Below are 16,477 nucleotides of genomic sequence, written 5' to 3' on the forward strand. Positions count from 1 at the left end.
AACCCTGCAATAGAGAGAAGTCAAGTCAAGTCAGCTTTATTGTCAATACTACAATATGTACAGGACATACAGAGTATTGAAATTGCGTTACTCTCAGACCCCATGGTGTAGCAATAACATTAAATAGAAAGTAAACAGGAAAAGTGTGAATTTAAATAGACACTAAATAAACACTAAACACTAATCGTAAAAATAAGCACAAAAAAAAAAATATATATATATATATATAAAATAAAATAAAATTTGAATAATAAATATATATGTATATATATAAATATGGATCTTGAAAATTAACACGAAGTGACATGAGGCACAACAGATTAAGATCTGTGGGTATAAATAGTGCAAATATAAACAGTAGTGCTATTGGAATGAGCTTATGGAGCAGTTAAAGTGATGAGTGCGTAACAGTCCCTGAGAAGGTCAGAGTTCAGTATTGGGGGAGTGGGGATCAGGAACCCGTGTATGGGTCCAAAACTCTGTGTGTGGGGGGGGCAGAAGGGGAGAGGGGGGGGCAAAGTAGGGAGAGAGTTCAGCGTCCTGACAGCCTGGTGGATGAAGCTGTCCCCCAGTCTGCTGGTCCTGGCCCGGAGACTCCGCAGTCTCCTCCCTGATGGCAGCAGGCTGAAGAAGGTGTGTAGTGGGTGAGCGGGATCACCTGCCATGCTGAGGGCTTTTCAGGTGAGACGTGAGCTGTATATCTCTTGGAGGGAGGGGAGGGAGGTGCCAACGATCTTCTCAGCTGCTGTCACGATGTGCTGGAGTGTCTTGCGGCAGGACACGGTGCAGGATTACTCAAACACCAGAAATGACTAGTCAACTGTGGCGAACAATAAGCTGAAAGTTAGTGAGGTAGCTATCATAGCTGTTAGGATGCCTTACCTCAGTTTACCTCAGTTTCCCTCAGTTTCCTCTGGTTCTCTGACTGAAAGAGTAAAACTTTGCCTCTGATGTCCATTTTGTGCTGAATAATTATTTTTAATTATTAATAATAATTATGAAGAATTATGCTGCTGTTTTCTTTATGATTTTGTTTGAGGCCTGAGATTACAGTTACACTAATGCTGGCTGGGTTGTGTTTATTAGCCTTTACATCAGTGACTAAGCTAGCAGTCACGACTCGGGGACAGCACAGGGATTCCCAGTGGATGTACTGCGTGATGTACGGGTACTGTAGTGAGACAACAATTAGAAATGAAAACATGGAAATGATATGAAATAAAAAACTGTGCTACAGAAAACTGCAAAACACGACAAATAACATTAAAAGATATGAAAAGATAGATTTAAGCTGGAATGCCTTTGAGTAATATGTTGTTTCTGACACTGTATGACACATTGCTGTCTAGACAAAATTCAGGCTTCTACTACTAATAATTTCCCAATTATGTAAAAAGGCCCAGAAATACATTTTTGTACTTAACTTGATCAACATTTTAATAAAACCCATTGATGGTATAGTTTTATTGATAATGTAATACCTTATTTCATTATTGGGAATTAGTTATATTTACGAGGTGAGCATATTTTTCAAATTGATGATTTAAAACTTTGATAATGCAACAGTATGTTTTTATTCCATATTCTACATTCTGGGCTGTTTTCAGAGTTGAGTTTAGCGCATGTAGAGGAGATAATATTCCAATTGAAGATCAGTATTCAGACGTCAGTCTTATCGGAAGACTCAATTAATGCTCAGACAGATATGTGCAGTGGGAGGAGTCTGTGCCAAACAGTGGTGTGTTTCAGTCTTCCACCATTCAGTCTTTGGACTTTTGCTTGTCTCTAGCATTAGTGTTGTTTTCACATGCTTTTTTATTTATTTTCATTTTAGAAAAGCGTATAATAAAATAGATATTTTCACCAGAATTTATACCTGTAACTACAGAAACACTACAAACATTCCATACAAGTTTTCCTGACCAGATGAAAAGTGTGCCTCTTTGCAAAATATCCAACAAGACACAACACAATTTTTATGAATGTCACCTTTGTAAGCATCTATAAACACATTCATAACATGTTATAATGCATGCATAAGACATTATAAACATAGCTATAAATATTTATAAAAATGCACTATACGTTATAGCCATGTTTATTATGCATTATGAATTGTTAACATAATACATTATAAGTACTGATCATAACAAATTATAAGAGCTCATAAGTTGTATTTGTCCGCTCTAAGTAAAGTGAAGCGTACTGTACTAAAGCCTCCTCCAGTGTTAAGAGTGAGGCTTCAAGTTGAAGTATTTACTGAAGGATTTACTGAAACACTAAAACATACACAGTAAAGCACATTACAGGCTTCAAATGTCAGAGTTTAAACTAGAGCTGCCATCAGTGTTTTACCCAATGTGGGAAAGGTAATGTACACCACCGTTAGCTTGGTGTTTGTCTTTACTTTACGCTCTCCAAGCTGGGACTGACTTCTTTGGCACTGACATTATAACATTTTATTAACACTATTGATAATGCATTATATTAACAATTCATAATGTATAATAAACATGGCTATAAAGTGTAATTCATTGTCATTCTTTTTTATAAAAATGTATAACCATGTTTATAATGCCTTATGAATACATTATAACATGTTATAAATGTGTTTATAGATGCTTACAAAGGTGACATTCATAGAAAGTGTTACCGGTTATTCTTTCACCTTCAAAAGATCCCATGGTTAGCTCTCTTTTCTTCATGAATACTGAAAAAGTTCAACACTAAAATGTTTCTTTCATCTGATACAATATTCAAAAAAATATTATGGGCAGAAACCAGAGCCAGTCTTACAAGAAGTCTTAAAAGTGGGAGCTCCTCCTGAAAGAAGAGTGTGTATATATGCACTCAATAATCAGATCATAATCAGATTTCTGTAGTTATCCGATTATTCAAATGGTCATGTAAACACCATACCCCGATCTATAAATCTGATTGAGGAATCTGATAAAGAGAGCTGGATTTTAGCTCAGTAATCAGATTTCTCAGTGCATGTAAACTCTTACTCTGATTTCTTTCGGATTTCTCAGTCTGCGCATGCGCGAGATCAGACGGTGGATGTCGCGAGACGCAGCAAAACGCTTTTGGAGTGACACTGAAACCAAACACGAAATCATGATTTCAATATTCTTCATCTTTTAGATGATGTAAGTTCATATTTTCAGGTAAAGTGGCGCGATGTGTAAAAAAAAAGCTTGAGTTTGAGTTTTACATTATGTTTACACCACGTCTTTTCTGTGAGTCTGTCAGCTGGTTGCAAAGCAGAAATCCGATTACTGTCTGACTCATGTAGACCCAGAGTTTCCACATTGTCTGATTACTCAAGTGCATGTAAACATGTTGATCGGATTACCGACAAAATCTGATTTTCTGCAGTTATCGGATTATTGAGTGCTTGTAAATGCACTCATTGTCTTATTGATGCCCCCCTTCTTCCACACTGGGCTGATTCTGTGTACACCAAAAAAGCGTTGTAGGAGCCCCTTGTTAACTGCTCTTAGCTGGGTTTCCTGAAAGCATCATAGCACATAGATGATTCTTAAATGGTAGAGCAAGCATAACATTGATCATGATACAGGTTAATACAGTCTTAATACTAAGATGCTTTTGGGAAACTGGGCCCTTAAAAGCATCACCCGATTAGAAAACAAGAGCACAAAGCATCAGTGAAATGAAGCGCCAGCATGTAGCACCCCAAAGGTTCTAGAAAGCACACACGTCTTGCATGTCTAATACTCAGTAGACTCAGCCAAGGTTGTTTTCACTCTAGTTACTAGAGTGCGGTAGCTCCCCCTTGTGGATGATCGTGTTAAACATGAGTCAGTGAGTGAGTGAGTGAGATCCAAGCCATGAGGTGCTTCACATCTAAGAATAGAAAAAAATATCAATTTGTAACTACAGTTAATTCTAAATAATAAAATAAGGTTTCACATTCTGTAAACCTGAAAATGTAATACATTTCCTGTCATTAAATAAGTTATTACATTATCCATAAAAGTATTCATACATTATCAGTTAAGACATTATATTACATCATTGAGCAAGTTTTTACATTATTGGATTTTATTACATATTTGAGTACAAAAATGTATTACCTTTCTGGGTGTTATTATGTTATTGAAGAATTATTACAATATTGGGCTCTACATGGGATGATTTCGGCGTGCAGTTTACATGATGCTATTTGATGGTCATAAGCTTAGCTTCTATATTAGCTCCCGAAGAAAACTTCAAGCACCAAACCTGTCTTGGGGTTAAGTGGGAAATATAAACTTATTAACTAAAATAAGTTTGCGCCAATAGTTAACACCTGTGTTTGCAGAGGTGTGGTCACTGAAACTGCCCGAAAGCAGGTCTGTCTGTCCTGTGGTGAACGCTAATGCAAATTCTCCTTTCTTGTAACCCCAGGCACCATCGCTGTGGCTGACGATTTGGACTATGAGGTGTGCAAAGACTTCTTCCTCAAAGTTGAGGCCGTGGATGGTGGAACACCGCCTCTTAAAACCTCCACCATCGTAACTATCGAAGTTATGGACATCAACGATAACGCACCATCCTTCAGCGAGGACATTTACAACGTCCTGATCAGTGAGGACGCTGCCATCGGAGAAGCAGTCACCAGGGTAAGGTTCTCTCATTTTATGGCTTTATAGCTTCATTAGCACTTAATGAGCCAGAGGCATCACTTTATTTTTACAGCCGCTACTTATTGACCTTCAGTACTCTCGTCCATCTTTAATGAACAAACTGATGGTATAAAGTTATTTGCGTTATGTGCCTATGCAGTATCCAAGCCAGCTGATTGTTTTTCTTAAATGAATACTCCAGTGCTTTTCAACGTGATCTCTGTCTGCTGCGTCTGTGGCATACGGTCGGTTACCATGGACAATGGTTTTGAAAGATTCTCTGTATTGAGAAAACAACATAAAAATCATTGACTGGAAATAAACACATAATAGAAGCCAATGGGCAAATGCTGTAGCAACTGAAGCTGAAGAAACTGCCTATTGACTTCCATAATAAGTGTTTTTCAAGTCAACATATTTTCTGTTCTTTTAAATGTTGAAACTATTGTCGATGGTAACTGACTGTATGCCTCAGACTCTGGCTGATGGGGAATAGGTTGAACAATGCTGGAGTATTCCTGTAGAGCAACTGCTTTGTGTGCGTTTGTGATGTGAAGCTGTTAGCAGAAGACCTTGACAGCCAAGTTAATGGACGCATCAGTTACTCCATCCTGAGAGGGGACCGTGGAAACCAGTTCTGGATTGATCCCGTCACTGGACTTCTGAAGGTCAACAAAGCACTCGACCGAGAGACGGTTAGTGCTTTGAACAACTCTGGAGATTAAATAAGCCTCCTGACTTTGACTAACCACACTTGACACTAAATTACTTTGGCTTTGGTGCTTAGAGTCTTAATTGTGTCCTGCCCCATTCTGTATATTCGCTCAATTATTTGCAAACCAACCATAAAAGCTTGAATTAACGCGCCGGTGCTTCTGCAGGTGGACTAGAATTGCTATGTGGGATGGTTGATGTTGAAAGAGGGGACAGTTAAAAAACTATCCACACACAGTTCGACTCCTTTGATAATCACACTCTGTCCTCGATGTGTGTTTGTCTTCTGTCTTTCTGTCTCGCTCACCTAAGGTCTCCAGCTACTCGTTGTCAGTCCAGGCATTTGACAGTGGATCACCTGCAATGTCCACGACAGTAACTGTAAACATTGAGATTGCTGATGTGAATGACAATGCACCAGTGTTCTCCCCAGCCAACGCCTCAGCGGTGATTCAGGTACGTGTCACTTAGCTTAAAGGAATACAAACGCAATTCCGAAAAAAAGGTGAGACAGTAGGCAAGATGCAAATAAAAACTGAAAGCAATGATTTGTAAATGTATTTTTGGCCTTTATTTATTTAAATGAAAACATCCTAAAGATCTAAAAATCTTAAAGGCCTAGACCTTTATAGGCCCTTTATAGGCTGTTTATTTCACCGTTTATAGTGTGTAATAACACCAAAAGATTCAGGGAATTTGGAGAAATCTCTGTGCATATAGGGCAAGTCTGAAAACTAAAATTGAATGTCTGTAACCTTTGATCCCTTGGGCAGCACGGCATTAAAATCAACATGCTTCTGTAATAAATACACCGATCAGGCATAACATTATAACCACCTCCTTGTTTCTACGCTCATTGTCCATTTTATCAGCTCCACTTACTGTATAGGTGCACTTTGTAGTTCTACAGTTACAGACTGTAGTCCATCTGTTTCTCTGCATACTTTGTTAGCCCCCTTTTACCCTGTTCTTCAGTGGTCAGGACCCCCGTGGACCCTCACAGAGCAGGTACTATTTGGGTGGTGGATCATTCTCAGCACTGCAGTAACACTGATGTGGTGGTGGTGTGTTAGTGTGTGTTGTGCTGGTCTGAGTGGATCAGACACAGCAGTGCTGCTGGAGTTTTTAAACACTGTCCTCTCACTGTCCACTCTATTAGACACCCCTACCTTGTCAGTCCACCTTGTAGATGTAAAGTCAGAGACTTTGATGCTGCACAGTTTGTGTTGGTCATCCTCTAGTCCTTCATCATTGGTCACAGGACGCTGCCCACAGGACACTGTTGGCTGGGTATTTTTGGTTGGTGGACTATTCTCAGTCCAGCAGTGACACTGAGGTGTTTAAAAACTCCAGCAGCACTGCTGTGGCTGATCCACTCAGTCCAGCACAACACACACTAACACACCACCACCACGTCAGTGTTACTGCAGTGCTGAGAATGATCCACCACCCAAATAGTACCTGCTCTGTGAGGGTCCAAGGGGGTCCTGACCACTGAAGAACAGGGTAAAAGGGGGCTAACAAAGTATCAGAGAAACAGATGGACTACAGTCTGTAACTGTAGAACTACAAAGTGCACCTATATAGTAAGTGGAGCTGATAAGATGGACAATGAGCGTAGAAACAAGGAGGCGGTCATAATGTTATGCTTGATTGGTGTACATCAGTTCTTTATTGACTGTTCGAAAATATGACTAATTTTTGACTAATTAATGTTATTAAGTAATCTCAGATGACTTGCTTGTGTTCTTCCTGACACAGTATGACACGCTTTTATCTACAAAAATAGACAAATGCATTTGAACATCTATTTGAAATCACTGAACAGCTCAACTCGGTATGTGACGATTTAGGCATGCGGTTTGCCTGATGGTAGTTGCTGAGATATAAGCTGCCGTTTATTAGCTACATTCTGGTTCCAGCACAAAACTAAAGAACCAACTTCAGACATCAGAACGTTCAAATAAGACTCTGTAACTGTTCTTTTCCAGAATTGTTACTTTGCATTAGAATCTGCTTAACAGCTTCATGTCACGAACTTAATTAATTATTTGTCGGTATTAAATGTTGATTTTTCAGCTGAACAAGCCCGCAGGGACCACCATCCTGACGCTGTCTGTGTCCGATAACGACTCCCCGCGAAATGGAGGTCCTTTTGAGTTTCGCATCGTGTCTGGAAACGAGGACAGCGCATTTAGTCTGGACCAGAACGGCGAGCTGCGCTCCAACAGGGTGTTTGGGCCGGACGCTACGCGGGAGTACACGCTGGAGATACAGGTAAACACACCACTAAATCATTAAAAGAGCACAGAACGCAGGTCTTTTCCTCAAATAGAGAAACGTTTAAACTACATCCATGAAGATTTTTCAAATATCTTCAGGTTCGACATCTGATCACTTCAACCATTAACCTCTTCAACTCCTTGAGACCACCGGTGGTTCTAAAACGCACTTCGTCATATTCTTCATAACTTTCATATTTCATAAGCTACATTCTAAAGGTGGGGGTCGTATGAGAGCTGTAACTGTCTTCTTTACAGTCAAATAGATGGGTGATGTAATTTTAAACACTTATAATAAAAGAAGCTGAACTAAATTTTTTTTTCTACTGAAAGTCGACCCATTTTTCCACAAATCTGGGCTATAAACTATAAACAGATGGCGTCTCCTCAGTGATCTGCTCTGTAAACATTATTTTTATAAAAAAATACTAAGAGCCTTTGAGATTTTTGGCTTTCAGCAGTGAATTGTAAGCATATAGTAATATGTGTGATCATAAAACATGTTCTGTTAATTTGGGGGGAGCTTTTACAAAAAATAAATAAATAAAATAAAAATGTACATTTATTTCATGCAGTTATTGAATAATTTGCCTTATGATTTGGTCATGGAAATTCAGATGGACAAACCAAAATATACCCTGGAGAATAAGAGGTTAAGGACAGGAAATTCAGAAAGGAATTAACCAACCTTGAAGTGTTACTGATTAAGCATGATCAGGTCAGAGGGTCGATTTCACTAATTTATGAAATCTTGCTAAACAGTATTAAGGCGACAGACTTAAAATTTGGGAAGGGGACCTAGACCAGCCTATCTCAGAAGAGGACTGGCTTAATATTAGTAAAAACCTGTTTCCCAAATGTACCTCATCTGACGTTCATGAGCTTAACTTTAAATTCATGAATAGGATATACTGTACACCTGTTTGTCTACAAAAAATGTTGCCAGACAGATCAAATTTGTGCTTTAAATGTAAAATTGAAAAAGGAACGTTCTTTCATGCCTTTTGGTGATGTTAAAAAACTGGCACATTCTGGGACAGAGCACCTATTACGGTACAAATATTTTCCAAACATGATTATTAGAGGCCCCTGCCCTGTATCTTTTGGGAATAGGAGCAGAACATATTTTTGATACTGATGGCAAATTTTTGTTTCTGATGTTTTCATTTCTGGCCAAAAAATGTATCCCCATTCAATGGGCCAGTCCCACTTCGCCAACTGTTGAGCAGTGGCTTTCCCAAGCTGCTACGCTGCTTCCTTTGGAAAAACTGACCTACGATCTACGTCACCAAACAGACAAATTTTGGGAACTTTGGACCCCCCTGTAGAAAATCTTTCTTAAAATTCTTTGTATGTTGGCCAGATTTAAAAGTATGATTGTCAATACTGAATAGAGTGCAATGAAAAACTACATCCACAAAATGTCAGTAATTTATCGATATGAACATTTTTTTTGTGCTTAGATATTAATTTTATTCAGTAGTAAGCTTCATATTTTAAGGCTCTATTGTAGAGGTTACATTGCTTCCATTCTTTCTGCCTGAATATTGTTACTGTCATAAGCATATTATTGCATCCTTTCTATTGGTCCATTTGTCATGACATGTTCCCACAATGTGAAGGTCAGCTGGTGTTTTTTAAATAGTGTTAAAAAATAAAGAAAAAATGTATGAGGTCACTCCCCGTGTCTGCGTGGGTTTCCTCCAGGTACTCCGGTTTCCTCCCACAGTCCAAAGACATGCAGTCAGGCCAATTGGAGATGCTAAATTGCCCCTGAGTGTGAGTGTGTGAGTGACTGTGTATGTCTGTCTGTCTCCCCTTCGATGGACTGGCGACCTGTCCAGGGTGTATCCTGCCTTCCGCCCGATGACAGCTGGGATAGGCTCCAGCACCCCCCGTGACCCAGAAGAAGAAGCGGCTTAGATGATGTGTGTGTGTGTGTATGAGGTCAAAATAAACGTGACCAGGTTAAAATATGTCTAAGTACTACAGTCAGAACATACTACAGTATGCGTGCCGTTATAAACTGTGAAAAAAAAAAAAGATGTGCATTCTTCGTTCCCCAGTCAAAGCCCTTGCTAATCCTCTCTAATCCTCCCTAGGTGCTACCAGAAGATGAAGCAACTGATTAGCCTGTTAGACTGTTTGGGCTGACCACAGTCTCTTTTGAAATAAAGAAGCAAAGAGCTTCAGAATCCTTTCAAGTTCCTCAGATTTATCTTTTATCTTTCAAAACGTAGCTAATTCTCTTCGAATGTAGTGTATCAGTTCTAAAAGGCTTTGCTGTGCTAACTTGAGCTTTTTTTGATGTTGTTTTCAGCTAAATTCATTAAGCCTGCAGAGACTTGCTGTAATAGAAAACAACTATGACTACATCTAAAAAAACAGGACAGGAATAAATACAAACACTGGCATTTAGAGGTGGCACAGTACCAGCTTTTATATTGCTGATACTGATTGAGTATGGCTGATAACGATACCAATCCATGTTTTTTCTTGAAAACTAAGCTTTAAAATGAAATATTTTTACTGGAAATAATACACAACCTCAGTGTTTTTCTGTTGATTAATAAATAAATAAATAAATAAAGATACAACACTGTGCAAAAATCAAGGACCTTTTAATTTATTTAATTTCCACCCAAACAGCTATTAAGTAGAAGTTATTCATTTTTTATTTTTATCAGGCAAGAAAACAAAATTTAAATTACAGAGAAGTTTTTACAACTGAATATCTAAATATTTAGTATTTATATATAGTATTTAGCATGGTCACCCTTCACCTTCGCTTCTGGTCTTTTAAGGAGTCTTGCTTTCAGTTTTTCTAAGAAATCTCAGGGATATTTTTCCACACCTCCAAATTTCAGTCTTAAAAGTTGTATTTTCTGTTTCTTACAAACCAAATAATTCCATTGACAAATTTTGCTTCATCAATCCTCAAATCCTTAATCTGATACTGGCTCAGATCAGTGCCATATCTGAGTATTGTATATCTGAGATCTATAACCTTCTGCGTGTCGTTTCCACTCTGATCCTGTTGTGAGGAAGGCTCGGGACTTAGGCAAGCCTCAGCTGTCATCCTCCTCCTTCGTGTTCGTGCGTGTGATTGGAGACAGCCTCTTCAAGCCTGTGGCCTTCCCTCTGGAGATTAGCGTGGTGATGGCTGCGGACGTCTTCCCCGGAGGCATCATTGGCAGGATCTACGCCACTGACCGAGACGAGAATGACGTGCTGTCCTTCACACAGCGTCCTCAGCCCAAGAGCCTGTTCAAGATCAACCGGCAGGACGGCAAGATTGTTGCCCTCAGCGGACTGGAGCCGGGCAGGTAGAAATGTGGGGAGGCGTCTTTTGTTGATCTCTCCTTGGTTTGTTTGACTTCTTGTTTAACCCTTGTGTGGTGTTGGTGTCTGTGGGACCCATTTTCAATGTTTTTCAAAAAAAAAAAAAAAAATGATGTGATTTATTAATTTAACCCCAGATTCCTTGGCCTTTGCTCATTTTCTGTGAAGAAAATATAAAATAACGCACACTAACACACTAACAAGTGCATATCTGGTGTGTTTATTATTGATATTTTATCAGTGAGACCATAATGTCTTCTCAGGTACTTCATGAACGCGACGGTCAGCGACGGCCGCTTCTCGGTGACGGTGGGTGTGACGGTGCAGGTGGAGCAGGCCACGGAGGAGATGGTGCAGAACGCGGTTACTCTGCGCTTTCAGGACCTCTCCCCGGAGGACTTTGTGGGCCTGTACCTCCAGGACGTGAAGAGAGCTCTGCAGACGGCACTGGGGGAAGCAGGGCTGGGTGCGGGTGGAGTGGCCCAGAGCCCGGACCCCCTGCACATCCTAGGGGTGCAGCCGGTGGGGCGCTCCTCAGATCTGGAAGTGCTTCTGGCAGTGGAGGCGCAGGACGGAGGCTATGTGGGGCCGGGGGAGCTGGCGCTGAGGCTGGGGGAGGTGCGGGGGCAGATGAGAGGAGCGCTCAAGGTAAGGAACAGATTACCAGTTTTAAAAGTTAACCCAGAAATGTGAACAAAGATGAAACCAGTCCACTGTAGCAGGTCCAGCAGCATCACTCCTAGAACATTTTAGTGATTTTTAACATGGAATTCTGGTGCAAAATATTGTACTGTTTTAAAAGTATTTTGACTTTTTGGTTAAAAATCTGTTGCTTACCATACCAAGTTCAGAAGGTCAGTCTGGATGAAATTTGGCAGACATCTTCTTTTGAGACCCCACATCTATTGCAAAAAGTCCATTGTAAAAATTTCCATAAGGCGCGTCGTGCTTGGACCCCAATTATTGCCCCTTGTAGACAGTTTTGTAGTTTGTATACAGTTGTTTGGCTCTTATAGTGGTTATGACAGCCCACAGGAATCAACAGTAACTGGCCAATAATAATAAAATGCAGCAGAGACCACCCCCCCCACCGAAACTGTTTCATTCAAAAATACGTCACAGCTTTGAAGGGAAAATGCATTATGCTTCATTTTGCTTTTCGGTTTGTTTTGTGTTTAGAGCCGCAAGTCTTGAATATTTTCATTTTAGAGTATTCTATCGCATATTATCTTGAATATTTAAAAAAAAATCTAGAACAATTGTGAAACATATGTTTTAGTTTAATAACTGATTAGAAACTTTTTTATTCTTATTATAGCTTAATTATTTCATAGTAAAACTTATTCTGATTCTACCCAATCTGGCAACCCTGATCTGGCTCTGAACAGCAATGGACGGCGCAAAAAAGAACCGACACAACGTCTTTTAGCCGTCATCTTACAAATGAAACCTGTTGAGTAAACGCTTATCAGAGAACAGAAGAGTGATGGAGGTTTTTAAGCCGCTAAAACCGCTTTATGCTGTAGAACATGTGCAAACGTTTCCCCACAGAGATTCCTGGGTTCATAAAAATGGAATAAAAACATCTGTTATCCAAATGGCTTTTCTGTTTTCTAATATTTTAATTATAGAACTTATCAGATATTTGTTGCAGCCCTATTAGACTTTATTGAGATAAGATTGCGGTAATCATACCATCTCAAATACATAGAATTTTAATAACTAAGTACAAATTACTGTCTTTTCATGTAGTCACATTGGAAGGAAACACTTTAGACAAAAATTAATAGCTTAAATCTCTTTTATAATGTAAAATATATACATCAAATATAAATATATGAAGTTTAATAAAATATATCCTTATGAATAAAGGTCCAATGAAAGGTCTATATCTATAATACGTATAATGATTAATAATGATTTTAGTATGTATTACTGCCTTTAAAACATTTTCAATATATTTTACAGTTTTACATGATGAGTGTTCTTCTGTGCTGCAGATGGTGGACGTGGTGGATCAGAGCTGTTCAGGTGAGCTGGACTGTGGGGACAGGGTGTGCGAGCTCAGCCTGAGTCTGGAGCCCAACGGCCTGGTCACTTACAGCACGTCCAGAGTCAGCTTCGTCTCGCCACGCTTTGCTCGGACAGAGAGCTGCACCTGCCCAGGTAACAGCTCTGTTCACCTCCGACCCTAAACTACACAACAGTCACATCATATTATTATATTTCCCTCCCTTTTTAAATAAAGGAGTTTGAAATAATATGTAAATATTAAGTATAATATTTATAGTTATAATAGTTATATAAGTTTCAAAAGGTATTATTCAGTCCTCAGTCCATATATGGACAGTAAGCTACAAAAACCACCTGTTTTGAATACATTTTTTCTATGATGTCATGAGAACCAACTCACCTACATATATCCACCTATGGCTGGTGAGCAGCGCCCACTCATGTTGACCTTCTAAGCAGTGTTTCAGCTCTGAGCGCTTTATAAATGAGGCACAATTCAGGACAGAATATCAGAAACGAGATCATTTACAGATATCAGTCTTAAAGGCACAGTAATCAAAACAGGCTTTTTAATTCTAAGAGGTTTATAATCATGTAAAAATGAATTATGATGTTTTTGGTACATAAAACCCAACAGATTTTATAAGTGGACCTCATAGGAAAAAATTAAATAAAAAATCAAAATATAAGATATGGGCCATTTAAGAAATAACTTGTACAGTATAGATTGTAAAATTGTACAAAATATTTTAGAAGTTTTTAAAATGTTTTAGGAACAGTTGGAAGTTATTAAATGATAAATATTAACTGTGATACTATTGATATTAATTTCTTTAGTTTTGTGCATCAAGACGATCATATTTGGAAGTTTCTACAACTCATCCTACAAATTAGATGAAAAATCTGATGCTGCAGAGTGGCCTACTAGCATTGTGTTAGAATAATTGCTATACCTGCTACTCAATGGTTTTTATATTATTGAAAACATTAATCAACTTATTAATGATGATCCCAACTTTTCACCAACAGAATAAAAATCAAACAATCCTCAAAGACTGACTTTAGTACCATTTGGCTGTTTGCCTTGTCGTCGTTTATTAGGCATGTTAACTGATATTTAGCTAAAGTTTTTTTCTGGTACACTTTTTTTGCTCTGTATAGTTTGTGAGTTAACAAATCCTCCTTCTGGCAGGTGGAATATGTCCGTCCTCTTTAGAGCTGTGTGAAGGCCAGGCCTGTCCGGCTGACATGCAGTGTGTGCGCAGTGGCCCAACAGCGCCCTCTGTCTGCCAGTGTCTGCCTGGCACACTGGACCAGTGCACAGGTCAGTGAAACTCAGGGTCAGATGTAGGCCTACTAAGCCTTTTGGGCCAGTTTCAGGCATAAATGGGCCGCATTCTGCTCACGTGTTGTGTACAAATCTGGCATACAGGTCAGTTTATGCCGTGTGCATCTGTATGCAAAGGTTTGAATTCCCCGTGGCAGATTACATGTGAAAATAATTTTTAGTACACAATGTCCATTTTTTGCTGAGTTTAAAATATTAGTTAAAAAAAATTTACATTATGTATAAAATTGACCATTTTTAGTGCGCAATTTCAGTTTATTTGATGAGTTTAACATATTGATAAAAAAAAGATGTAAAAACATTTAAAATGTGCCAAACATATAATATTTAGTTTTCCCCCAATATGTTAAATATAGCAAATAAACATTATCTGTGCATTCAAATGTGCAGATGTGTTCTCTGTAGGAACGTCTTAATGCATTTACACTTAGAAAATCAACAAAACATATAATTTGACCAGAGACATCAAGACTTTGGCATAATATACAAGCAAAATTATCATTTTCCTTCATACATATGCATCTGAGCAAAACCTGGGAGGATCACACAAAAATGGGTGGAGTTGTAGTAAGTGGGGCCGATATTCTGCTCCCAGTTTAATCATCTTAACTGAAGAGAGAGAGAGAGAGAGAGTTCAGTGTGATGCTCGCTCTACCATTTAAGAAGCATCATAAATGGAGGAGCAGTAGAAACAAATGGTAGAGAAAAAAACATTTGATCAGGATTAATAATATCAAAGATTTCAGTATTGATATTTGTATTGGAAAAGAAAAAGTGGTGTCATTCCATGTCTGGTTTGTGTTCATGCATGTTCTATCGTATGTTCTGTTATGTTGTTCTAGGTCAAACGTCTCTGAGTTTTGCTGGAAATAGCTATATTAAGTACAGAGTGACTGACAGCAGTAAGGGTCAGGACATGAAGCTCAGCCTGAAGATCAGAACCCTGCAGAGCAGAGGAGTCATCATGTACACCCGCGCTGACCCCTGTACCATGCTGAAGGTCAGTACACACACGCCCACACACACACACACACAGCGCAGCACACACACACAAAAGTTTGTATTCCTTTCTATTTGGTGTATTTCTAGTGAGCTTTGGACCAACAGAGTAATAGAAATGGTCTAAAATAAGCCAAATGATGGGGAAAAAGCATAGATTGGACCACATTTAATGATGTACAGACTATTCTGTGTCTGATTCATGAATCTTTAATATAACTTGGAAACAAACAGAGATTTGAGCGCAAATGATGAATAGCTTCAATGCCTGAAATCAAACCTCTGCCAACCAGTAGGTCATTTACACCGTATTTACATTAATCCCTCATTCATGCAGATATTTTGATATTTTGAGCCAATAAAATGACAGCATTCAGTGGCCAAAGGCTGTGCTTGTTGGTAGGAGTTTGAGGTTGAGCAGTGACTGCACTGCTCCCCCTACTGACCAAACATTATATTAGACATAATATATATACACCTTGTTCCTTGTTTCTACGCTCATTGTCCATTTTTATCAGCTCCACTTACTATATAGGTGCACTTTGTAGTTCTACAGTTACAGACTGTAGTCCATCTGTTTCTCTGCATACTTTGTTAGCCCCCTTTTACCCTGTTCTGCAGTGGTCAGGACCCCCATGGACCCTCACAGAGCAGGTACTATTTGGGTGGTGGATCATTCTCAGCACTGCAGTAACACTGACGTGGTGGTGGTGTGTTAGTGTGTGTTGCGCTGGTCCGAGTTGATCAGACACAGCAGTTCTACAGAAAATTTCTGTGGTTATCCGATTATGGAAATGGTCATGTAAACACCATACTCCGATCTAGAAATCCAATAAAGAGAGCTGGATTTTAGCTCAGTAATCAGATTTCTCAGTGCATGTAAACTCTTGCTCTGATTTCTGTCAGATTTCTGAGTCTGCACATGCGAGAGATCAGACAGTGGATGTCGCGAGACGCAGCGAAACACTTTTGGAGGGGCGCTGAAACCAAACACGAAATAAAAGATTCAAATATTCTTCATCTTCTAGATGATGTGTGTTCATATTTTCAGTTTGAGTTTCCATCACGTCTTCTTCTGTGAGTTTATTGGCTGGTTTCAAGGCAGAAATCTGATTACTGCCCAACTCATATAGACCTGGAGTTTGATTACT

The 16,477-nt window shown here is 39.1% G+C and overlaps 1 protein-coding gene across 1 annotated transcript in view; it reads left to right on the top strand.

Moving 5' to 3' along the window:
• LOC118824364 (protocadherin Fat 3) overlaps positions 1-16,477 on the top strand; it is a 131,530-nt gene that overhangs the window by 74,442 nt on the left and 40,611 nt on the right. Inside the window, exons 15-23 of the mRNA XM_036594455.1 lie at positions 4,411-4,625; positions 5,186-5,323; positions 5,655-5,798; positions 7,422-7,619; positions 10,673-10,950; positions 11,230-11,614; positions 12,967-13,132; positions 14,172-14,303; positions 15,170-15,327. Coding sequence (XP_036450348.1) covers positions 4,411-4,625; positions 5,186-5,323; positions 5,655-5,798; positions 7,422-7,619; positions 10,673-10,950; positions 11,230-11,614; positions 12,967-13,132; positions 14,172-14,303; positions 15,170-15,327 — 1,814 coding nt within the window. The remainder of the gene's footprint in view (positions 1-4,410; positions 4,626-5,185; positions 5,324-5,654; positions 5,799-7,421; positions 7,620-10,672; positions 10,951-11,229; positions 11,615-12,966; positions 13,133-14,171; positions 14,304-15,169; positions 15,328-16,477) is intronic.

The sequence above is a fragment of the Colossoma macropomum genome, unplaced genomic scaffold, assembly GCF_904425465.1.
Source record: "Colossoma macropomum unplaced genomic scaffold, Colossoma_macropomum, whole genome shotgun sequence".
NCBI lineage: Eukaryota > Metazoa > Chordata > Actinopteri > Characiformes > Serrasalmidae > Colossoma > Colossoma macropomum.